General features: G+C 32.7%; 2 protein-coding genes across 3 annotated transcripts in view; both read right to left on the bottom strand.

Annotated features, from left to right (window-relative positions):
• LOC144842111 (uncharacterized) overlaps positions 1-25915 on the bottom strand; it is a 61155-nt gene that overhangs the window by 23938 nt on the left and 11302 nt on the right. The gene's annotated exons all lie outside the window — the stretch shown is intronic.
• Positions 1393-25915, bottom strand: part of LOC144842102 (uncharacterized) — a 63883-nt gene continuing 39360 nt past the window's right edge. For both annotated transcript variants that reach the window (XM_078698468.1, XM_078698467.1), the window contains exons 41-49: positions 7249-7441; positions 6150-6230; positions 5496-5548; positions 5014-5148; positions 4569-4705; positions 3669-3931; positions 3336-3413; positions 2747-2894; positions 1393-2335 (exon numbers count right to left, since the gene is read on the bottom strand). In XM_078698468.1, coding sequence (XP_078554594.1) covers positions 2196-2335; positions 2747-2894; positions 3336-3413; positions 3669-3931; positions 4569-4705; positions 5014-5148; positions 5496-5548; positions 6150-6230; positions 7249-7441 — 1228 coding nt within the window. In that variant the 3' untranslated portion in view covers positions 1393-2195. The remainder of the gene's footprint in view (positions 2336-2746; positions 2895-3335; positions 3414-3668; positions 3932-4568; positions 4706-5013; positions 5149-5495; positions 5549-6149; positions 6231-7248; positions 7442-25915) is intronic.

The following is a 25915-nucleotide window of genomic DNA, read 5'->3' on the forward strand; positions in this document are numbered from 1 at the left end:
ACCGAAATTACTGAACATGTTTAAAAATGTTGAAATGTTTAAAAACATTTATATTTTTTTAATTTACACGTGCGTAGCCACTTTTGACGTGCTAGTATAACGTAATTTCGAGTTAAAAAGTAAGTCAAGAAAACAGAAATCGGGCAAAAAGAGTGCGCAATAACATTTAACGCGCAGTGCGCGCGCAAAAATCTGCGCACTCATGGCAAATTTGTAAACGCTTAAAATTGCCTGAAACGTACTCTTATTTCATCGAAAATAAATTTTGAAAATGTTAAGCGCGCGTACGCATGCGTTACATGCGCTACGCACGTAATTGTATTGCCATATTATGATTTATGCCCTGAAATTTATGAGTACCAAATTTTATTTAATTGTGATTCATGGTTGTGAAGATATGATTACAAACGTGATTTCGTTAAATCGTGCGTAGACCGCGTAATTTTTTATTGCGCACCGCGAAAACATAACCACATCGATTCCTGGCCATAAGGAATATACTGTGAAAAATTGACTTAGCTAGATTAAACTAATATCAAGATAAGATCAGAAAGCGATAAAACGCATAGTGATACCGGACCGACAGACAGACCGACCGACCGACATAGTGAACTTTTGAGTCGCGTCCACGCGACTAAAAATACTTTACTGATCTATAGCAAGACTGGAAATAGAATCCGATATATGTACAGTAATAAGCACTGATATAAGATATATTAAAACTACTGCATTTATCTAACACTGCATCGGAAACATGATCCGATATAGGTAATAAGCACTGAAGTAAATGAAATATAAGATATATTTAAAATACTTTACTGATCTATAGCAAGACTGGAAACAGAATCCGATATATGATAAAGAAATAAAGACCAATTTAGTGGATATTAGAAAAAATACAATTCTGTACTGTGTAATGTTTAAGATCTTTTTCATTACAATGCTAACAGTATGCTATAAGATACATTTAGGCTAGTGCACATTAAATCTGTTTTCAAGGAGGAAATACACAATTTCCTTCACCATAGGCTGGTGCACATCAGATATTTGTTTACGCGTTTGCACCATACATTCTATATAACCACAATCAATATTGACTTAAGCTCTGTCTACACTATCAAAGTTTGTGACAAACAAGGCCATATACAAGGCTGGAGTCGCGTGCTCAAGTTAGTGTTTACCGACCAACCGACCAACCGACCAATGCCCATATGGACATTATGTTGTCATATCACTACCATATTTGGGTATATCACTACCATAATTGGGCACATCAAACTAGTTTGATAGTGTAGACAGAGCTTTACTTTGTAATGTTTTAACTAAATCTAAATAATGACAAATACACCTAAATTGTTTACATTAAACACACAAAATCACAGAATAAACATGTCAATGTCTAAATATAATTTATTTGAAAACGAATATATAATTTAAAATGTTATTTAATTTACAATTAGTTTATTGAAATTTACAAATCTAAAAATGTACCATATGTACATATATATCGGTGTATTTAAAAAAGCACTGCAAACACTTTCAGATGGTTCGAGTCAAGTTCGTCACGATCAACTCATCAGCTTCCTAACTTTATTGTAAAGTTGACCAAAATTCCAATGCACTTAATGAATATTGCTTTTAACATTGACGCTAATAGTTATATGTTTTCGAAGAAACATACACCAGCTGAAGGCCTGCTTTCATCTTGACTGCGCATGTTTAATGGCTGTGGCATTAAACAAATTAATCAGAGGGGAAATTCCAATCAAAAATATGCAGTAAAAAATTGTGCTCTAAAATAAACAACAAAGTTTAGACGAAAACCACACCAGATGGAGGTCTGATTTCGTTTCAAGTTGCCTACAGTATGTGTGCATTAATGCCTGTCAAAATGTGTTAATACCGTTTTAAAATGTTGTCCTAATCTAAAAAAAATTATTTTCCAATATCTGTTAATGCATGAATGAAGAAGCACATTTTCTGGAATAAAAAGTATAATTTTAAGTCTGCATTTGAGCCTAAATATTCTGACCAGGTCAAACACACACCATACAGTAACATTTGAGGGAGGTAAAAAATCTACAAACCAATCAAAACTCTTGCCAAATTGGGGTGTATAGATGAGAACAAGGAGATTTTTTGTGTAATCCCTTAAAAACATACAAAATAATCAAGGCACTTTCCTACGATTACATTCATCTAATAATCTGACGCTTGCTTTGGATCTGGACGGCTCGTTTGTAATCTTTGATGGCTAGATCACGTTTACCAAGTTTACCTAGAACGTCACCTCGTCTCTTATGCACAATGGCGTCATCAGGCTGAAGTTTCAATGCTGAAGTAAGAAAAAATATATAATAATAATAATATTAATAACAATAATAATATAATTTGTTTTGTTTAAATATTTAGGCAAATTGCAAAGGATAACCATAACCAAATTCATTCACTATCCTTCTTAAAAGTGGCAATCCTGTTTAAAAGACATACATAAATAGGATGTATATACACAAGATGCTCTACATAAACAATACTATAATAAATAAGTCTTGTCATTAGAAAAAATTCCTGTCATTAGAAAAAATTCCTGACATGAGAGGACTTGAACGCATACATAATGTGGGAGTGGTGGATCCAGAAGGTGGGGGGGGGGGGGGGAAAGAGATGGTGTCATAGAGCATCCTATATTCACCTCGCCGTTCGCACACCCATGCCCCATTGCGTGTAAGCGTATTTGAGCACTAACCTTGAGAGTAATCTTTCTCTGCTAGTTCATATTTATGCAGCATTGTGTACAAGTTTCCCCTATTGAAGTAAACATGCGCTGAATATGGACTTAAGTTTTGCGCTTGGTAGAAGTCTTCAACGGCTCCTCTAAAGTCTCTCAGAAGTACCTGAATATACCATAATAATGATCCAATAAAACTATGTGAAACAAAGGAACCAATCTGTACTTGTATGTAAGGTTCTTATAAATAGAGGTAATTTATCTCTGTATGATTGAGAAAGCTGTACTGGTAAAGGATATAGAACTATCATGTAAGAGGCATGGGTCCGCATTGCCTGTATCCATAGGCAAAGTAGGCTTTTTGGTCCTTTGTACACATTGTACATTGCACAGTAAAGAACAAAAAGGTAGAGGATCAACTTCATTCTGTTCTGATCATGAACCTACTGATGCGGTCATTCATTTCAAAGAATAAATAAATCAAAACATTCCTGGAATATTGTACATAATGCATGTAAACATGTTTTCTAATTGAATTATTTGATAGAGTGAAGATGGTAGTAGATGCAACCACCACCACCACCACCACCCTCTATCAATAAATTACCCTTGTTATTGCTCTATTTAGCATGGCTGCCTCGTCTTTTTCATTATAGTGTAATGTCTTGTTATAGTATTCCAGTGCCTACAAATAAAAAGTTGTAATAACATAATATAGTATTATTCAGTTCAAATCAAATACAGATTATTGATCTGACACTTGTTGGATCTCAAAAGCGTCTCCTAAAGCTCTGTCCACACTATCAAACTAGTGTGACAAAAAAGTGTGATGTGCTCAAATATGGTAGTGATATGACATCATCGTGTCCATATATGGTCACATCACATTTTGTTGTCACATGCAGTTTGATAGTGTAGACAGACCTAAATAAATAAATACCTGAGAAAACTGTCTGTTTTGAAAGAAACTGTTTGCAGAATTGAAGTAAGCGAGTGAATACGTTGGATCCTTTTTAATTGCTGCTTTAAAATCTTTCATTGCATTCACTCTATCATCCATAAAGAGGTGGACCACTCCACGATTTGTGTAAAGCTCGGCTGTCCCAGCGATCTTGAGGGCAGCATTCAAGTCAAGCAGTGCTGCGAAAGTGTCCATCATTTGAAGACAGATGACAGAACGGCCTTCCAATGCTGGTTTGTAATCTGAAGTCAATCAAGGTTCAAAGGTCAATATGAGGGAGAATGGTTCTGAATTTATTATAATAAAGATTAAATAGGTGGTTTGGACATGAAGAGTTTGTGTAAAAGGATATTCAAGACAAGAAGCCGGAAAGGGGGAGATTGGAATAGGAGATTACTAGTGAGAGGTCAACATGCATTGAGGCCAGGTAAGGGAAAGGTGAAAGGATGTTGAAGAAGTTGCCGAAAGGAGGCAGACTTGAAGACCAAAAAGGAGATAAATTTATCTTGGAAGAGGTTGTGTTGAAAACACAAGATCCAGAGAGATAGACACTTGCCATTTGAGTAGAAGAATGCTGTAAGATAGAGTTACCACAGGGCAGAGACAGGAAGATCAACACGATTAATGTTGCAGAGAGAAGTTGTAAAGGCAATAGGATGCAGAGGGATGGACACTTGCCATGTGGGTAGAAGAATGATTTGCCAGAAGGAGGCAGACCAGCAAGGAGATTAGCATTGCATAGAGAAGTTGTAAAGGCAACCGGATACAGAGGGATGGACACTTGCCAGGAAGAACAAGTAGATTACAAGATTTTTAGGAGTAGGGGTTAGGAACCCTTGTCACATGGATACAGGAATAATGTAAAAACTTTATACTTACTAGGATTGACTTTAAGACATGCTGTAAACTGTTCCCAAGCTTGCTGGAATTTGCCTGTCATTTGCAGCGTGTAAGCAAGATTCACTCTTGCAGGTAGACAGAGTGGGTCCAAGTGCAATGCTTGCTCATAGTCATGCCTAAAAAATAATTTCTTTCGTTACCAGGAAGCTTTTCATTTGTGACGATCCACGACCAAACTACGGCATGTTAATTCATTGTACGCATACAGAATATTGGAACACATATCCTTACTCTTCACCTCAACACAGGTTTGATGGTTTCTATGTCCAGACGACGAATGACGACACATCGATTGACCTAGGTTGGTCCTTTCTTGGTCATCGCAAACCAAAAGCTTCCCAATAATGATCAGTTGCTGTTGGTCATATTCCTAAAATAAATAATCGCAATGCTCTCTCGACCTGTACTAATTTGAATTCCCTACCTTGACATTTTCATTGCTACCTCATGGTGGAAGTCCATCAGTGCATTACCACGTCCAATGTAAGCATCAAGAAAGAATGGATCTATCTGAAGTGCCTCCGTATACACCAGTACAGCTTCTTCTAATTCATTTAATCTAACAAACATAAACATAATTGCATACTGTATTACCTATTTCACAAATTTATACTCTCCACAATAGCACACAACCTCCGTTGCCATATATACTCTTCACAATTATGCTAAGGCAGGAAAATGCATACAATTTAAATAATAATACTACACAAGCGTCATACCTATTTATTTATTACTTAAGAAATATTTCGAATAAAACCACATGTATTTTCACTCCCAATGATCATGCCATAGTGTCAAAACTGAGTCTATATATTTTTAAAATTGTATGTATTAACTGTAGTATTCCAATTGTTTTTTTTCAAATAATGAAAGATTCAACTAGAAATTGGAACAAAATGTTCTTACTTATGACAGCAAAGTCCAAGGGTATGCCTGATGTTCACATTTCTTGGTTCAACCTGGAATTTAAAACAAATGACAATTATAGTTATAAAAAGAATACAGTCAATTCTCCCAGGCTGGCCAAATATGTTCGGTTTCTGGAAAGTCGGAATGAGTTTTAATAGTAAAAATAAATTTGGGACCTTTTGGTCTTGAGAGAGTTTTTGGTTTTTAAAGAGTCTGGTATTGGGAGAGTTTTCTGTATTTTATTATAAAATTAAGTGTTTATATCTTTTTTATTGTTTTGCCAAAATGTCAAGATATGAAAATTGTTTGCAGTACACCATGTGTTTCCAAAATAAAAAGAAATAAAGTAAAGCTCTGTCTACACTATCAAACTAGTTTGACAAAAAAAGTGTGATGTGCCCAAATATGGTAGTTATATTATATCATCATTTCCATATATGGGCACATCATATTTTTTTGTCACATAGAGTTTGATAGTGTAGACAGAGTTTAAGGTTGAGAATGTCATTTTGGTTGTAAAACAGTCTTTAAAAGATACGTCTATCTCAACTTTATTTCATTTTGGAAATACATGATGTACAAACCTTACTTCAGTAGGGTCTATAGCCATGCAAACCTTAAACAATATAATATATGTTTAGGGTAACATACCAAAATAGCTTGTGAAAAGTCTTCTTTAGCATTTTGATAGTCCTTCCTTTCAAAGTACAACAATCCTCTATTGATAAGAACCTAAAAAAGAATGTATCTATTATAGTTAACATATCTATTCTGTAGATATTGGCAGAGGTGAATCCATTCTCCATTGAAACAGTGATAGTTGATGACGTTTCAATGCATATATTTGTTTTTGAAAAACCTTCTTTTCTAGGGCCACTTTCACTCAATCATAATATAAATATCATAATTACATATACATAAGCTTTACATAAACATGACAGTACATGCACATACGAATACAATTTACATATATATATATATATATATCTATAAATCCAAAGGCAAATTACTGAAAAAAATGACAATGCTGTGGGTATCAGTGGCTGGATCTCAATGGAGATACAAATAAAAAAAGCGAAAAGCTAAATCAAAACGATAAAGTGAACAGCCAGAAAAGTTAGCAGAGCTTTCGGGCAACACTAGCCCATATATATATATCTATATATACAGGCACACACATAACATATTTATTCATTTACAATTCTAATTATTCTAGTACTAAAATAATATCTTTGTAGAACCTTGCGATCCATTATACAGTACCAGTAAATTTAAACGCCTGTAGTTTTTATTAACAATGAGTTGATCTGGGCCTCTGTGCTTAATTAAAGTTGAATTTAATTGATTAGAAATGTATTGTGTACTTATTATTTCATTAATTTTTCCGCAAAAAGAAACATAAAGTACAATAGGGAAAGAAGAACCAGCAACAAGAAAAAACAATCAGGCATAGACAGAAATATTAACTGAATCACTATCTAGTAAGTCTCCTCTATTGCAGTTATTGGAGCTGTAAAACGTTTGGTACACCCTTAAACCTCTGTCTACACTACCAAAGTTTATATGACAAAAAAATGTGCCCATATATAGACACGATGATGTCATAGCACTACCATATTTGGGCATATCACTACCATATTTGGGCACATTACACTTTTTTTGTCAAACCAGTTTGATAGTGTAGACAGACCTTTACTGAAAGATATTATAATAATAACACAAGAAAAGTTAATCTATGTAACACACAAACCTTAAGTGAATTTTCATCACCGAGCAGAAGGACAATACCATAATCTCTGAGAGCTTTGGGATAATCTTTGACAGTATGATAGCAGACAGCCCTGTTGAAGTAGGCTAAGGAACACCGGTTATCAATTTCCAGGGCCTTGGAGAGGTCTTTGATTGCTAGCTTGTAGGCCATGATGTAGTATTTAAGGGCACCTCTGATAAAAAAAAAGAATATGCATTAAAACAATCTCAATAACATGTCAAAGCTTGTTTGTCGTTATTTCTTCTACATAATTATCTCGGTTGGTGGTCTTATGGTAGGGTGTCTGCCTATCAACCAAAAGATTCTGAGTTCAAATCTTGGTTGAGGCAGCATTTTTTCATTCTCACAGAATTCCTCATTTTCAGCATTTTATATTTTTATGCCTGTAAAATGTATATACAGTAGAACCCCTATTAAGAGGACACTTTCCTGTGAAAGAAATGACCAACCACTATTCAAGAGACATCAATATTAATGGAACAATTTGTTAGTTCTCAAAGGTGTCCCCAATATATATTGGGATCATAGATGTAATGTTGGTATCAAGCAACTGTAATAAGAAATCAGGTGAATTTGTTACAAAATGCCAGTGACTATAATAAAGTGAATAACATGGGTATAAATGGTTACATAAATGTGTGACGGTGACAGTATTACTGTACAAAGAAAGATTGTGTAACACATAATGATAAATTTGAATAGTGCACTCAATTTGGTGAAGGAATATTGAATCCTTTTTTATTGTTTTATATTCAACAACAATATTTATTTAGAAACAGTTCAAGAAATAAAAGCAGTATACATTAATTACAATAACTTAAATGGTAACATTAAATAAGAACTATATTTGGAAACATACGTTTTTTTAATAGATTTTTAAAATATTTTAAGGGAATTGGGATTGACAGTAAAAAATGATACACTAGTTCTGTATTAAGCCAGAGTAGCTAATTGTGTTTGTAAATATAAAATTGATGATGGTAGGCTGCAAGCTAAAATAAGTCAAATTAGTTTTCCATTATATGTATTCACTGTAACCAGGTGCTGTCATTTGATTTGATTATGATATCCCATGCTATAGTAATGTACATGAATGAACATGTAAAAATATCCAGTAGTATTTAAGTATTTGACAAAAATGGTATAGTAATGTACATGAATGAACATGTAAAAATATCCAGTAGTATTTAAGTATTTGACAAAAATGGCATTTTCTTAAAACAAATACATAATACTGATGATAAACTAACAATCCCCCTTGGAATTGCTGTAATTTCTAAAAGGTTGAATACAACAGAAATAGCTGTTTTGGAGATGACAGTGTTACTTCACACAACATCATTATAATCTAAAGGGGTGTAACAAACTTTTTTTTTGTTAATTGTAGATAATTTTCCTACGTTAATTAAACTACTTATTATGAAGTTTGTATGTAGTAGATGTACAATTAATTTAAATTGCTTATGAAATTGTTATTTAAAGATGTATTTTCCCTTTGTCAAATTCCAAAAAAATAAAAAATAAAAGATTTCGAAAAAAAGTGGGTCATTTTAAGTATCATAATAGTTATTAACTTTCACCAAAAATTAGTCGAAAAAAAAATCATTTAACTGAAATACAGACGTTTTTTTGTTTCAAAAAATAACTTTGACTTCCAGTCAAAGTTTTCGATCAAAACATATCTCATAATGCAACGCGCTTATTTGGCTACTCTGTATGCATACTCATAAAACTTCCTCGCGATCTGTGTGAAAACACCTTCTCAACCGTGAAGAGTTGTAAACAATCCTAATTAGCATATGCATAATGTATACTCATGGTTTGAAATCTTTGTTTACTTTCGCTCGCGACGATTTTTCAGACGAAATGTAATCAAATTAATTTAGCTTTTAATTACGTAAAATTGTTGTTTTTGAGTCGAATTTTCGACTTAAAGTGAATAACTTTAATATTACTTTGATATGGCCAATTTAAATTTAGAATATTTTGACCTTCATTTTTTTGTGTTTCAAGGGACAATACATCTTTAATTAAATTACAAATACCATTTCCATGTAAATATATGTAAGTTTTAATTAAATCACATGGTCCTATTGCTTCTGTTGCAGCAAAGTATAACAAAATAAATATTATTATCAGCTATTAAATACCAATATTGTGAGGTCAAAGCATTATAAAAAGGAAGTGGTGTTATAAGGATCCATGGACCAATTTGCCGATATCCCTTAACATCAACTAGACCTACATACAATAAGAAAAGGACAATACACAAAATAATTGAAACGAAATACTGTAGCTATGGTAGCTGTATTATGAATGTAATAACATGCAAATCTATTCTATATCTACACAATTTTCTATTGTGTCAAAGTTCAAATTTTATGAATGAGAAATCTCTTTAACAAAATATTCATTGTCATCAACCACACCCAACGATGTCAACTGGCTGTGAAGCTTAAGTAGGACTGCGAGAAACTTACATCAAGAAAATAAGGTAAGTTGTAAACTTAAATAGCAAGTAATAATAATAATAATAATAATAATATTTATTCGGTCATCAATGTAAAAATAACCAGGAATGAGAATAGGCTAAAGCCCAAACAGATTCTGCACTCACTCCATACAATACAATCAGTTAAAGATAAAACCATATACAAGAAAAATACAAATAAATTATACATAACATGAAATATAGTGTTTTGTTAGAGCAGTCTGCTTGCTTTACAACATATATAATTAACTTGTGTATGACAAGACAACGAACTATTTACATAAACACCTAGAAATTTGAATTCTGTAACTTTAGGAATATTGTCTGATTCTATGGTATAATCCCAGTTAACTATCTCTTTACATCTTGTAACATGCATTACGGCGCATTTGACAGGATTTAAGGGAAGTTTGTTTACATTTGCCCATTTAGCAATTAAATCTAAATCCTTTTGAAGCAATTTACAATCATTATTGTTATAAATAGGACGTGATAATGTGTGATCATCAGCAAATTGAAAAAGTGAAGAAGAAATATTATTTACAATATCACTTACATAAATCAAAAATAAAAGAGGGCCCAAAACTGACCCTTGTGGTACCCCTGAAGTAACATTTACCCACTCTGACCTTTCTCCTCTGTAAATAACCCTTTGGCGTCTATTTGAAAGAAAATCTGTAATCCATGCATTAGTGTTCCCACCAATGCCACAGTTATTAAGTTTCTTAATTAATCTTTTATGAGACACCTTATCAAATGCAGACGAAAAATCAAGAAAAATAATATCAATATTTTTACAACCTTTAAGTTCTAAGCTCTGTGCCCATGAATGAAAAACCTTTGAAAGTAAAAGTTCAGTACTATACATTTGTCTAAACCCAAACTGATTTTCTGAAAGGATATTATTATATTCTAGATATTCCCTTAAGCGATAACAAAGCAATTTCTCAATAATCTTACAAATTATGGGAGTTAAGGACACTGGACGATAGCTTTTCATTTCGTCTTTGGGTTTTCCATTTCTTTTGAAAATAGGTACAACATTTGCATCCTTCCATTGTTTTGGTAAAATACCTTTTTGTACAGTTAAATTAAAGAATGTACATAAAACATTAGCCAATTGTGCCTTACATGACTTTAAGAATATTGGAAGCAAACAATCAGGTCCTGGTGATTTGGATACATTTAACTGTGAGAGGGCATAAAATACCTCAGGCATCACAAATGGTTCACATTCAAAGTTGGTAAGACAATCTATTGTATCCAAATCACAATGCTGATCATTATCTATGCAAAAGTTGTTTACAAATTGTGTATTGAAAAGATTAGCCAACACCTTAGCATCAGATACCATTGTGTTATTTATCTTAAAGCTAATAACATCTGAGTCATTTCTTATAGACCTTATATACGCCCAGAATTGTTTTATATCAGTTGTAGCTTTGTTTGAAATATTTACAACATAATCCCGATGGCTACAATATATTGACTTTTTTAATTCCCTGCTACAAGATTTGAATTTATTTATGCTTTCTTCAGTTCCTACTTGTTTAGCAATTTTGTACAACTTTCTTTTCTTTGTGCAAAGCTTTTTAGTTATCCGCTTGGTAGAGCGGATAACTCCTTGTTATTGTATGGGATCAATATTTTTTTAGTTATCCGCTTGGTATACCAAGCGGATAACTCCTTGTAATTGTATGAGATCAATATTTTTTTTCTGTATTATTCTTCTTTCCTTCCTTCCTTTTTGTGAGTCGTGTTCCTCTAAAATGTGTAAACATAACATTTCATAACTTTGACAACATATGGGCATTTACGTGAAGTTGTGCACCTCCTATTTTTGAATGACGTCATAGTTGCGCAACGTGACTTATGCGCAATTTTATGAATTTCAATGATTGATCATAGATTAAAAACCAAAAGTCATTTAGTATTGACACTTTGACAAAATTTAAGTCATATCAGGGGCAAACTTTCTACGGATTAAAAATGGCATGTTTGACAAGAAGTTACGCGCGCACGCGCATTTAAAATTTCAAAATGCGCAAAATTAATTTCTAATCAACTTTTTACGCATTTCTTGTCATTTTGAGCATGTCAAAAATTCCCACGGGCGCGCAATTTTTTATGCGCGCGGTCCGCACATAGCGTTAAAAACATATTTTTTTCTCTTGAATTATATTTTTCAAGCCTTTCCCAGTGATTTTGAAAACAATTTAGACCTTTTCCAGTTTAAATAACGCCATACGAACACGTTGAATTAGACAATTCGTGCGCGTTTTTTATGAAAAAGCTTAAAAAATCGTCAAAATTATGTCTTTTTTTAAACAGTCATAGTTTCTAAAGTAAACCGTTAACCGTTTATTTTTATTACAAAATCTAGAAGTTGATGAGTTGTAGATATCGGATCATGCATCAATAAGGCTAAAAAAACATTGTGACGTCATCGTATGGCCACACGAATGTAAAATATAGGATTTTTGTCTCTTTCGTTATTGCTCATCACATTCAATGGAGCGCATCGCGCTTATCTGTATTCCTTTTTCTCCTACATTTATGTATTGTGTAGGTCAATCAACTTTCTTTAGCATGAGATAAAATATTTTAATTTTTATGACGTCATCATGCCTAAAAATTTTAATTACGTGGGTCATTAATTTCATCTTTACAGTAAATTTTAATCTGTAATAGCTCGTAAGAATAAAATGTGATAATCACGATTAAAACGTTTTCTGGAAGCTATTGGATTGTAGATACGAATTCATGTAAACATTTTGCCAATCGGATGTTGTGACGTCATCATATGGCCAGTTGAATAAAAAAAGTCGTATTTTCATATTTTGCGTAATAGTTCATCACATTTAAAAGGGTGCGCATCTATATTTTACGTATTCAAATTTCTTCTACACGTTAATATGTTGTTCCTGAGATAATTTCCTTCTGAAATTGCTATCTAAGTGTTTCATTTTGATACCGTCGCCATGTTAAAAATTGGAATAAATGGCGGGTCCCGTAATTTCACCTATTCTACACTGTATGTAATATGTATACAGCTTATACTGTTTGCATGTATATACTATATGACACAAAATTCAGCACTAACAGCATGTCATATTCTTCAGTTCTTGTCATAATGCCATAATCTTTATCTGTGTGCAATATTCCAACGTATGACGTGCACGTGGCGTTTGTCGTGGTGCGGATAACTAACTCGTCAAAGTGACGAGTTTCATGTCTAGTTTCTGTATTATTCTTGGATCCTTCCTTCCTTTTTGTGAGTCGCGTTTCTCTAAAATGTGTAAACATAACATTTCATAACTTTGACAACATATGGGCATTTACGTGAAGTTGTGCACCTCCTATTTTTGAATGACGTCATAGTTGCGCAACGTGACTTACGCGCAATTTTATGAATTTCAATGATTGATTATAGATTAAAAACCAAAAGTCATTTAGTATTGACACTTTGACAAAATTTAAGTCATATCAGGGGCAAACTTTCTACGGATTAAAAATGGCATGTTTCACAAGAAGTTACGCGCGCACGCGCATTTAAAATTTCAAAATGCGCAAAATTAATTTCTTATCAACTTTTTATGCGTTTCTTGTCATTTTGAGCATGTCAAAAATTCCCACGGGCGCGCAATTTTTTACGCACGCGGTGCGCATGTAGCGTTAAAAACATATTTTTTTCTCTTTCCTAGTAATTTTGAAAACAATTTAGACCTTTTCCAGTTTAAATAACGCCATACGAACACGTTGAATTAGACAATTCGTGCGCGTTTTTTATGAAAAAGCTTAAAAAATCGTCAAAATTATGTCTTTTTTTAAACAGTCATAGTTTCTAAAGTAAACCGTGAACCGTTTATTTTTATTACAAAATCTAGAAGTTGATGAGTTGTAGATATCGGATCATGCATCGATAAGGCTAAAAAAACATTGTGACGTCATCGTATGGCCACACGAATGTAAAATATAGGATTTTTGTCTCTTTCGTTATTGCTCATCACATTCAATGGAGCGCATCACGCTTATCTGTATTCCTTTTTCTCCTAAATTTATATATTGTGTAGGTCAATCAACTTTCTTTAGCATGAGATAAAAATATTTTAATTTTTATGACGTCATCATGCCTAAAAATTTTAATTACGTGGGTCATTAATTTCATCTTTACAGTAAATTTTAATCTGTAATAGCTCGTAAGAATAAAATGTGATAATCACGATTAAAACGTTTTCTGGAAGCTATTGGATTGTAGATACGAATTCATGTAAACATTTTGCCAATCGGATGTTGTGACGTCATCATATGGCCAGTTGAATAAAAAAAGTCGTATTTTCATATTTTGCGTAATAGTTCATCACATTTAAAAGGGTGCGCATCTATATTTTACGTATTCAAATTTCTTCTACACGTTAATATGTTGTTCCTGAGATAATTTCCTCCAGAAATTGCTATTTAAGTGTTTCATTTTGATACCGTCGCCATGTTAAAAATTGGAATAAATGGCGGGTCCCGTAATTTCACCTATTCTACACTGTATGTAATATGTATACAGATTATACTCTTTGCATGTATATACTATATGACACAAATTGACAGAATTCAGCACTAACAGCATATCATATTCTTCAGTTCTTGTCATAATGCCATAATCTTTATCTGTGTGCAATATTCCAACGTATGACGTGCACGTGGCGTTTGTCGTTGTGCGGATAACTAACTCGTCAAAGTGACGAGTTTCATGTCTAGTTGATTTCTGGAGTTATCCAGGGAAAAGATTTCGATTTTTTACATTTCCTAGTTGGTACAGATTTTGAAATTGCAAAATTGATATTACTAGAAATACTTTCCCATATATCACTAATATTATTATATTGAAAACAATTCTCCCAATTAAAATTATCTAATATAGTCTGCATTTTTGAAAAATCAGCCTTTTTAAGAGCATATACAGTTTTAGTTATGTCCTTAGCACGTTTATATGACACTTTAACAGAGATCTCAACTGCTTCATGATCACATGATTCAAAATTATAAATTGTACGACATTTTTCAATCAGTAGTGGATTAGAAACAAATACTAAATCTAAGAAATGTCCTTTACTATCATGTGTAATATACGATGGTTGTTTTAAGACTTCAACTAACCCAGTAGAGTTTGTTGCATCTAATAGACCATTCGCTAGGCTAGTTAAACCACTACTTTTATCTACCTGTATATCATTCCATTCAATATGTATATTAAAATCACCAATAAGCGAAACCCATTTGTACTGAGTCATTTTTCTTTGTACTTTTTCTAAATTTGTGTATAAAGCATTTGTGTATTGAATATTGGAAGATGGTGGTCTGTAATATACACCTATAAAAATTTTTCCAATACCAGTGTAACACTCTAACCACAATAACTCCAGTATATTATCATTTAGTTCATGACACTCAGATGGTTGTAATGATGTTTTTACAGCAATAAGTACTCCCCCACCATGTGAGTTTCTATCCTTTCTAAAAACTATATAATCGTTATTAAATAGTTGACTATCATAAATAGAATTGTCAAGCCATGTTTCTGTCATAGATATAATATCATAAAATGAAGAATTAAATCGAGAATTTATATCATGCAACTTATTTTTAACACTTCTTACATTGCAATAGAATATATTTAGCTTGTTTTTACTATCAGAACCTAATTTTGAATCTATCATAAAATCACTTTGGTTTACATTATTACTTAAACTATTATCATAAGTACATTCAGCATTAATTTTAGCATTAGTAATAGTAATTGGTTGTGAAGCATTAACATTGATTATATTTACATTTCGTTCTTGATCATTTAACACCATTAAGTTCGTGTCGGCTATATCTTCTTTGCCAATAACTCACTTTCGCATGTCTTGAACTTGGCATAGCTTTGCTTTATGTCCGCTCTGCTTGCATTTCCAGCAGATAACTGGACCTCCATGCCGACACACTCTATGTGTGTACAGGATTGCTGATGATTTAAACTATATTTGATACTGTACCATTTACCAATGGAGGAATCACTCCATGTTTTAATTGGAATTGTTTGCCTACTGTTGTATTTTTACAGATGTCAAGTCAAGAAGTGCAAGGTACTTGTTGCCAAGACCATCCAGACAACACAGTAGAAAGATTTTGTACAACTTGTACTAAAGGTGTATGCAAGAAATGTGTTATGAGTTGTTACAAAGATCATCATGATATTATAAAGATGATTAATGCCATAGAAGCATTTAACAAACAAGTAACTGAAGTTATCAGGTCAGCTGATGATGTCAAGCAAGAATTGGAAAATACACTCGACTTTATAGTGAAGGACCAAGCAGACTTTGATTCACATGCAAACATGATCAGAGACGTTATTAAAATGCATAAAGAAACAATTATTTCTAAGGTTGAAGAGGAAAGCAAAAAACTATTGTTGGATCTTGAAAATGTATGTAAGCAAAAGAATGATGTCACTGACGGTCAAGTGAAAGAGCTAGAATTACACCAAATTGAAGTGCAAAGTTTGAAGAAGTCAAGTTCAGAAATGATGGACCAGCCAAAACAAACAAAAACACTTGATGATTTCAAGTCAGATATCAATGCCGTCAAACAAAACGTAAAGGAAATGAATTCCAGATATTTATCTTGTGCAAATAATCTCAATCCGAACTTCACATTTAATACAGACCTGGATGATGCTCTCAAAAAAGGCCTTGGTGACATCACAAGTGTTGATAGTAGGTTCATCATTGACAAAGATGATAGATCTATTACAGTATCAAAGGGACAAACATTTGAAGTTAAAGCAGAAAGTCTGGATAAAAGTGATACATGTAAAGTATCTGCTACTCTGATAACTCCATCAGGTGAAAAAACTGCCACTGAGGTAGAAGGCATGGGAAGTGGAGAGTATAGAATAAAGGGAAGATGTGATAAGGAAGGTGACTGGAAGATGGAGGTCACTGCTGGAGTAGCACACTTTAAAGATTCACCAGTGAATATCAAAGTGGAACCACTGATAACATAAATTCACACAAGAATGGCAAACACAAGGTAACAGATGTAGTGCTAGACTCAGAATTTGTTGCAAATATTAAACTAGCACAAGATGCCATAGTTGGTAGAATGCATAACATGGGTAATGGTCACATTGTGTACAGTGATATACAAAGGAAGGTTGTTGTGATGCTTAATGATAAATTTGAAGAGTGCGCTCAATTTGGTAAAGGAATATTAGAATGGCCAAAGGGGTTGACAGTAAACAATGAAACACAAGTTTTGTATGTTGCAGATAGTAAAGCTAATTGTGTGTGTAAATTTCATATTGATGATGGTAGCCTGCTGGGTAAGATGGTTGTAGAGGATGGAAATGACTTTGATTGCCCAAATGATGCGACTTTAACCCGAGAAGGACATTTACTGGTTACTGAACGGAATTGTAGTAGAATACACATGATCAATGCAAATGGTACCTTTATTAAAACACTTGTAAGTGAAGGTGAAGAAGATGGGAAAGTTATCCACCCTTGTGTTATAGTAACAGACATGGATGAAAACATAATAATATCCAGTGAATATAAACTACAATTATTTGACAAAAATTGTGTTTTTTCAAAACGAATTGAAAATATTGATGATGGATTAGAATTTCCACTTGGAATCACTGTAATTTCCAACAGACCACAAACAATAGCAGTAGCTGATTGTGAAACTAACAATGTTAAAATATTCAATTACTAAACACCCTACATAAAACCTGTATATCTATATTCTTTATATGAATTACATCTGAAATAAAAGAACTATTATTATTACTAGCAGGTACTCGTCCAATGGAAAGGTACCATGGTAAATTAAGTACATACATGTTATAGAAATAGATGTGTATAGCCTATGGCACGTCATATGAAAGTCTAACTACAATGTGCAGAGTATTTATATTATAATATCCTGTTTTATATTATAATATCCTGGATTTATAAAGCACTTTATGTTGTGAAACTTCTGTAAGCACTGATCATAAAGTAGAAACTGAGGGAAAAAACTTAACCCAAACCGAAGTATGGGGATATGCCCTTGTCGGTAAAAAGGGTTCGGTCTAAGTTGAACCCTGGCTCGGTCATCCCAGACTCTAACACCTCCTACCCTATAGTAAAGAAACTGAAACTCATAAAGTGAATAGGTTTACTGTACAGTACCTGGCATATCCATATATGGACATGATGATATCATATCACTACCATATTTGGGTATCACTACCATATTTGGGTGCATCAAACTTTTTTTGTCAAACTAGTTTGATAGTGTAGACAGAGCTTAAAGGGGTGCAATTTGTGAATTTGTGAATATTAGTGCGTTTTCCTACATTAATTAAATTACATATTACGAAGTTTGTATGTAGCTATAAGAATGTACAAGTTATAACAAAAATTAATTTAATTTAAATTGCTTATGAAATTGTTATTCAGATTGATTTAATTAAATTACAAATACCATTTCTTTATGTTTGGTTATATCTATGTCCATGTAAACTTTACATTGTAAGTTTTAATTAAATCACATGGTTCTATTGCTTCTGTTGCAGCAAAGTATAACAAAATAAATATTATTATCAGCTATTAAATATTGTGAGATCAAAGCATTATAAAAAGGAAGGAAGTAGTGTTATAATTGGAAAGAAGTACAGTAGATGGTAGCTGTATTATGACTGGATATGATCCTCAGGCATTTACACTATTGTTGTAATTGTATGTAACATTCAAGATCTATTCTATATCTAAACAATTTTCTATTGTGTCAAAGTTCAAATTTTATGGATGAGAAATCTCTTGCACAAAATATGCATTGTCATCAACTACACCCAACGATGCCCACTGTATAGCGGATGTGAAGCTTAAGTAGGACTGCGAGAAACTTACATCAAGAAACTAAGGTAAGTTGTGAACTTAAATAGTGAGTACAGGATTGCTGATGATTTAAACTATATTTGTTACTGTAATGTAACAATGGAGGAATCACTCCATGTTTTAACACAATTGGAATTGTTTGCCTACTGTTGTATTTTAACAGATGTCAAGTCAAGAAGTACAAGGTACTTGTTGCCAAGACCATCCAGACAACACAGTAGAAAGATTTTGTACAACTTGTACTAAAAGTGTATGCAAGAAATGCGTTATGAGTTGTTATAAAGATCATCATGATACTATAAAGATGAGTAATGCCATAGAAGCATTTAACAAACGAGTAACTGAAGTGATCAGGTCAGCTGATGATGTCAAGCAAGAATTAGAAAATACACTTGACTTTATAGTGAAGGACCAAGCAGACTTTGATTCACATGTAAACATGATCAGAGACGTTATTAAAATGCATAAAGAAACAATTATTTCTAAGGTTGAAGAGGAAAGCAAAAAACTATTGTTGGATCTTGAAAATGTATGTAAGCAAAAGAATGATGTCACTGACGGTCAAGTGAAAGAGCTAGAGTTACACCAAATTGAAGTGCAAAGTTTGAAGAAGTCAAGTTCAGAAATTATGGACCAGCCAAAAGAAACAAAAACACTTGATAATTTCAAGTCAGATATCAATGCAGTCAAACAAAACGTAAAGGAAATGAATTCCAGATATTTATCTTGTGCAAATAATCTCAATCCGAACATCACATTTAATACAGACCTGGATGATGCTCTCACAAAAGGCCTTGGTGACATCAAAAGTGTTGATAATAGGTTCATCATTGACAAAGATGATAGATTCATTGCAGTATCAAAGGGACAAACATTTGAAGTGAAAGCAAAAAGTCTGGATAAAAATGATACATGTAAAGTAGCTGCTACTCTGATAACTCCATTCGGTGAAAAAACTGCCACTGAGGTAGAAGATATGGGAAGTGGAGAGTATAGAATAAAAGGAAGATGTGATAAGGAAGGTGATTGGAAGATGGAGATTACTGCTGGAGTAGCATACTTTAAAGGTTCACCAGTGAATATCAAAGTGGAACCACTAGGACATGTACATACCATTGATAACATAAATTCACACAAGAATGACAAACACAGGGTATCAGATGTTGTATTAGATTCAGATGGTTGTATATTAGTATCCAGTTTTTGTAACGAGTTGTTGAAATATACTAAATCAGGTGAATTTGTTGCCAATATTAAACTGGCACGAACTGCCATCGTTGGTAGAATGCATAACATGGGTAATGGTCACATTATGTACAGTGATATGCATAGAAAGATTGTTGTGATGCTTAATGATAAATTTGAAGAGTGCGCTCAATTTGGTAAAGGAATGTTAGAACGGCCAAATGGATTGACTGTAAACAATGAAACACAAGTTTTGTATGTTGTAGATAGTGAAGTTAAGTGTGTGTGTAAATTTGATATTGATGATGGTAGCCTGCTGGGTAAGATAGATTTAGAGGATAGAAATGACTTTGATTGGCCATATGATGTGACTTTAACCCGAGAAGGACATTTACTGGTTACTGAATGGAATTATAGTAGAATACACATGATCAATGCAAATGGTACCTTTATTGAAACACTTGTAAGTGAAGGTGAAGAAGATGGGAAAGTTATCCACCCTCGTGTTATAGTAACAGACATGAATGAAAACATAATAATATCCAGTGAAAATAAACTACAATTATTTGACAAAAATTGTGTTTTTTCAAAACGAATTGAAAATATTGATGATGGATTAAAAACTCCAGTTGGAATCACTGTAATTTCCAACAGACCACAAACAATAGCAGTAGCTGATCAGAAAACTAACGATGTTAAAATATTCAATTACTAAACAGTCTACATAAAACCTGTATATATCTATATTCTTTATATGGATTATATCTGAAATCAAAGAACTATTATTATTACTAGCAGGTACCCGTCAAATGGAAGGGTACCATGATAATTAAGTGCATACATATATTATAGAAATGGATGTGTATAGCCTATGGCACGTCATATGAAAGTCTAACTACAATACGCAGAGTATTTATATTATAATAACCTGTTTTATATTATAATATCCTGGGTTTATAAAGCGCTTTATGTTGTAAAACCTCTGTCACCACTGATCATACGTAGAAACTGAGGGAAAAAAACAAAATCCAAACCGAAGTATGGGGATACGCCCTTGTCGGTAACCAGGGTTCGGTCTAAATTGAACCCTGGCTTGGTCATCCCAGACTGTAACACCTCCTACCCTATAGTAAAGAAACTGAAACTCATAAAGTGAATAGGTTTACTGTATTCTTAAGTTAGGGAAGACAGAAAGTTTGTTTCTCTGTTGTAAATATTGTACTTTGATTGATGTATTATATTTTCGTATGTATTTTTTAATAAATAATGGGCGTATGAGATGTCTATACCTCCATTTGGTTCGGAATAATTCAGTAGAGCATGGTCGCCAATTGCATACTCGATTGACGATGAACTGCTGCCCGTGGCGTTCTTTATTGTTACCTATTGTATATTGCATGCTTGATTGATTATGGTAGCAGGGAAATGCCGAGGATTGTTGCAAAGAAATTGATGTTTTTAATAATTTTTTAATCATTACAATAAGACATTGCCACAACGTAAAGTTTTATGGTACAGTAAGTGAATAAATGATGTGAGCATACCGTATATATGAACTTTTAAACATTTCTAAACTCAGAAACCCAGGGTAATATGTTTGCACATAAGTCAATATTTCGATAATAAAAACAACTATAAAAAGTCATATAAGAAACATGTTACTGTTGTTACAGGGTTTCTAACTAAGTGAAATGGAAAGAACTAAGTGATGACATAAAATATGTAAAAACATATTTTAATTTTAAATTAAAAAATAAGAATACTAGAATTCAGATTATATGATGTTGGAATAAGTTTAATTATGTATGTAGGAGCATTTATTTATTTGTAATTACTTTGTAAATCTTAATCTTGGTGTTTATTCTTTTGTATGATTTGGATTTTACAAATTAAAATTCTAATTCGTCTTACTGTAATGTAATATTAATGTAGATGTGTAAATTAAAATTTTCAGTTTTTAGTTAAATTCTTATTAATAATTTATTTAAGATTTTTTGTATTACGTTTAATTATTTAAGTAAGCAGGAGCATTTATTGTAATTATATACTTTTCACATATACTGTTCATTTTGATGCTTATTCTATTGTAAATTTGGATTTTACAATCTAAAATTCTAATTAATTCTAATTTAAGTGTAAAATTAATATTTTCAGTTTTAGTTAAACTCTTGTTAACTGATAATTTGATTTTTGTATGATGTGTTTCAGCCTTGTTGAAAAACACCATTGAGGTGAACAAGTGTTACCGTGATTAAATAAAGTTTTTATTATTATTATTATTTATACTGTTTATACATATTCCTCAAGAAACTACTCGACTGTACTTCAGATTTCCTTCTTCATATTGGACATAAATCTGTTTATTCTTATAATCATCCTTCCTCTTACCCATTACTAACAAACATGTCACTAGCACTGCAGTGTCTAGGCAATCTTAACAATAATCGAAGAGCATTGTTGGTTGTACATACCACCCGTAGGGCATTAAGTGCATTGAGTGTGATTAGACCACAAAGAAGAGCAATACATACTCATGCAATAAGATTTGAACAGCAAGCATTTAAAACCAACAGAGCATTTGCTGAATTTACGTGCTAGTGTATTAGCTTGAATACATAAATGTATTGGCGTCTAATGTATATGTAATAACAATTAATTTAATTCAAATTGCTTATGAAATTGTTATTCAAAATAATTGAAGTACAGTAGCTATGGTAGCTGTATTATGAATATGATGCTCAGGCATTTAAACTATTGTTGAATGTAATACATTCAAGATCTATTCTATATCTAGTTCAAAGTTTATGGATGAGAAATCTCTTGCATAAAATATGCATTGTCATCAACTACACCCAACGATGTCAACTGTATAGCGGCTGTAAAGCTTAAGTAGGACTGCGAGATAGTTACAACAAGAAAATAAGGTAAGTTGTAAACTTAAATAGCAAGTACAGGATTGCTGATGATTTAAACTATATTTGTTACTGTACCATGGAGGAATCACTCCATGTTTTAATTGAACTGTTGTATTTTTACAGATGTTAAGTCAAGAAGTACAAGGTACTTGTTCCTAAGACCATCCAGACAACACAGTAGAAAGATTTTGTACAACTTGTACTAAAAGTGTATGCAAGAAATGTGTTATGAGTTGTTACAAAGATCATCATGATATTATAAAGATGAATAATGCCATAGAAGCATTTAACAAACAAGTAACTGAAGTGATCAGGTCAGCTGAAGATGTCAAGCAAGAATTAGAAAATACTTTTCATTCTATAATGGATGACAAAGCGGACTTTGAATCACATGTAAAGATGATCAGAGAAGTTATTGAAACACATAAAGAAACAATTATTTCTAAGGCTGAAGAAGAAACCAAAAAACTATTGTTGGATCTTGAAAATGTATGTAAGCAAAAGAATGATGTCACTGACGGTCAAGTGAAAGAGCTAGAGTTACACCAAATGGAAGTGCAAAGTTTGAAGAAGTCAAGTTCGGAAATGATGGACCAGCCAAAAAAAAAAAAAACACTTGATGATTTCAAGTCAGATATCAATGCAGTCAAACAAAACGTAAAGGAAATGAATTCCAGATATTTATCTTGTGCAAATAATCTCAATCCGAACTTCACATTTAATACAGACCTGGATGATGCTCTCACAAAAGGCCTTGGTGACATCACAAGTGTTGATAGTAGGTTCATCATTGACAAAGATGATAGATCTATTACAGTATCAAAGGGACAAACATTTGAAGTTAAAGCAGAAAGTCTGGATAAAAGTGATATATGTAAAGTATCTGCTACTCTGATAACTCCATCAGGTGAAAAAACTGCCGCTGAGGTAGAGGACATGAGAAGTGGAGTTTATAGAATAAAGGGAAGATGTGATAAGGAAGGTGATTGGAAGATAGAGATCACTGCAGGAGTAGCACACTTTAAAGGTTCACCAGTGAATATCAAAGTGGAACCACTAGGACTTGTACATACCATTGATAACATAAATTCACACAAGAATGACAAACATGGGGTATTAGATGTTGTATTAGATTCAGATGGTTGTATATTAGTATCAAGCTTTTTTAAGTTGTTGAAATATACCAAATCAGGTGAATTTGTTGCCAATATTAAACTAGCACAAGATGCCATAGTTGGTAGAATGCATAACATGGGTAAAGGTCACATTATGTACAGTGATGTACAAAGGAAGGTTGTTGTGATGCTTAATGATAAATTTGAAGAGTGCGCTCAATTTGGTAAAGGAATATTAGAACAGCCAACTGGATTGGCAGTAAACAATGAAACACAAGTTTTGTATGTTACAGATAGTAAAGCTAATTGTGTGTGTAAATTTGATATTGATGATGGTAGCCTGCTGGGTAAGATGGTTGTAGAGGATGGAAATGACTTTGATTGCCCAAATGATGTGACTTTAACCCGAGAAGGACATTTACTGGTTACTGAATGGAGTAGAAGTAGAATACGCATGATCAATGCAAATGGTACCTTTATTAAAACACTTGTAAGTGAAGGTGAAGAAGATGGGAAAGTTATCCACCCCCGTGCTATAATAACAGACATGAATGAAAACATAATAATATCCAGTGATAGAAAACTACAATTATTTGACAAAAATTGTGTTTTTTCAAAACGAATTGAAAATATTGATGATGGATTGAAAGGTCCAGTTGGAATCACTGTAATTTCCAACAGACCACAAACAATAGCAGTAGCTGATTATGAAACTAACAATGTTAAAATATTCAATTACTAAACAGTCTACATTAACCCTGTATATCTATATTCTTTATATGAATTATATCTGAAACAAAAGAACTATTATTAATACTAGCAGGTACTCGTCCAATGGAAGGGTACCATGATAAATTAAGTGCATACATGTTATAGAAATGGATGTGTATAGCCTATGGCACGTCATATGAAAGTCTAACTACAAATACAGAGTATGTATATTATAATATCCTGTTTTATATTATAATATCCTGGATTTATAAAGCACTTTATGTTGTAAAACCTCTGTAAGCACTGATCATACGTATAAACTGAGGGAAAAAAACTAAATCCAAACCGAAGTATGGGGATACGCCCTTGTCGGCAACCAGGGTTTGGTCTAAATTGAACCCTGGCTCGGTCATCCCAGACTGTAACACCTCCTACTCTATAGTAAAGAAACTGAAACTCATAAAGTGAATAGGTTTACTGTATTCTTAAGTTAGGGAAGACAGAAAGTTTGTTTCTCTGTTGTAAATATTGTACTTTGATTGATGTATTATATTTTCGTATGTATTTTTTAATAAATAATGGGCGCATGAGATTACTATACCTCCATCTGGTTCGGAATTTCTGTTCAAATGTTTAATATATTCTTTAATATTAAAATAGTTATTGTAGCCTTCTACTGCTTTTGTGTTTTTTTTGTGTGTTTTTGGAATTCAATCTTTCTTTTTATTGTGAATTTTAAAATGCTTCTCTTTTACAGCATACTATTCATCAGTTGTTTGTCAGAATCCAAATGATACATTGGGTTTTTTAATCATTACAATAAGACATTGCCACAATGTAAAGTTTTAATAAATGATGTGAGCATACCGTATATATGAACTTTTAAACATTTCTAAACTCACAAACCCTGTGTAATATGTTTGCACATAAGTTAGTATTTCGATAATAAAAACAACTATAAAAAGTCATATAACAAAGTTAGAAACATGTTACTGTTGTTACAAGGTTTATACTGTTTATATACATTTTTCAAGAAATTACACAACCTTACTTTAGATTCCCTTCTTCATATTGGGCATAAATCTGTTTATTCTTATAATAATCCTTTTTCTTACCTGTATAAATAAGCTCTGACACTCCTAGGCTGCAGTTGTAAAGCTTACAGTTTACAGTTTACAGTTTACAATTTACTGTAGCGTCCCTTCATGCCATAATATGCTGGCCTGGCGTATCCATATATGGACATGATGATATCATATCACTACCATATTTGGGCATATCACTACCATATTTGGGTGCATCAAA

The sequence above is a fragment of the Antedon bifida genome, chromosome 5 (assembly GCF_963402885.1).
Source record: "Antedon bifida chromosome 5, ecAntBifi1.1, whole genome shotgun sequence".
NCBI lineage: Eukaryota > Metazoa > Echinodermata > Crinoidea > Comatulida > Antedonidae > Antedon > Antedon bifida.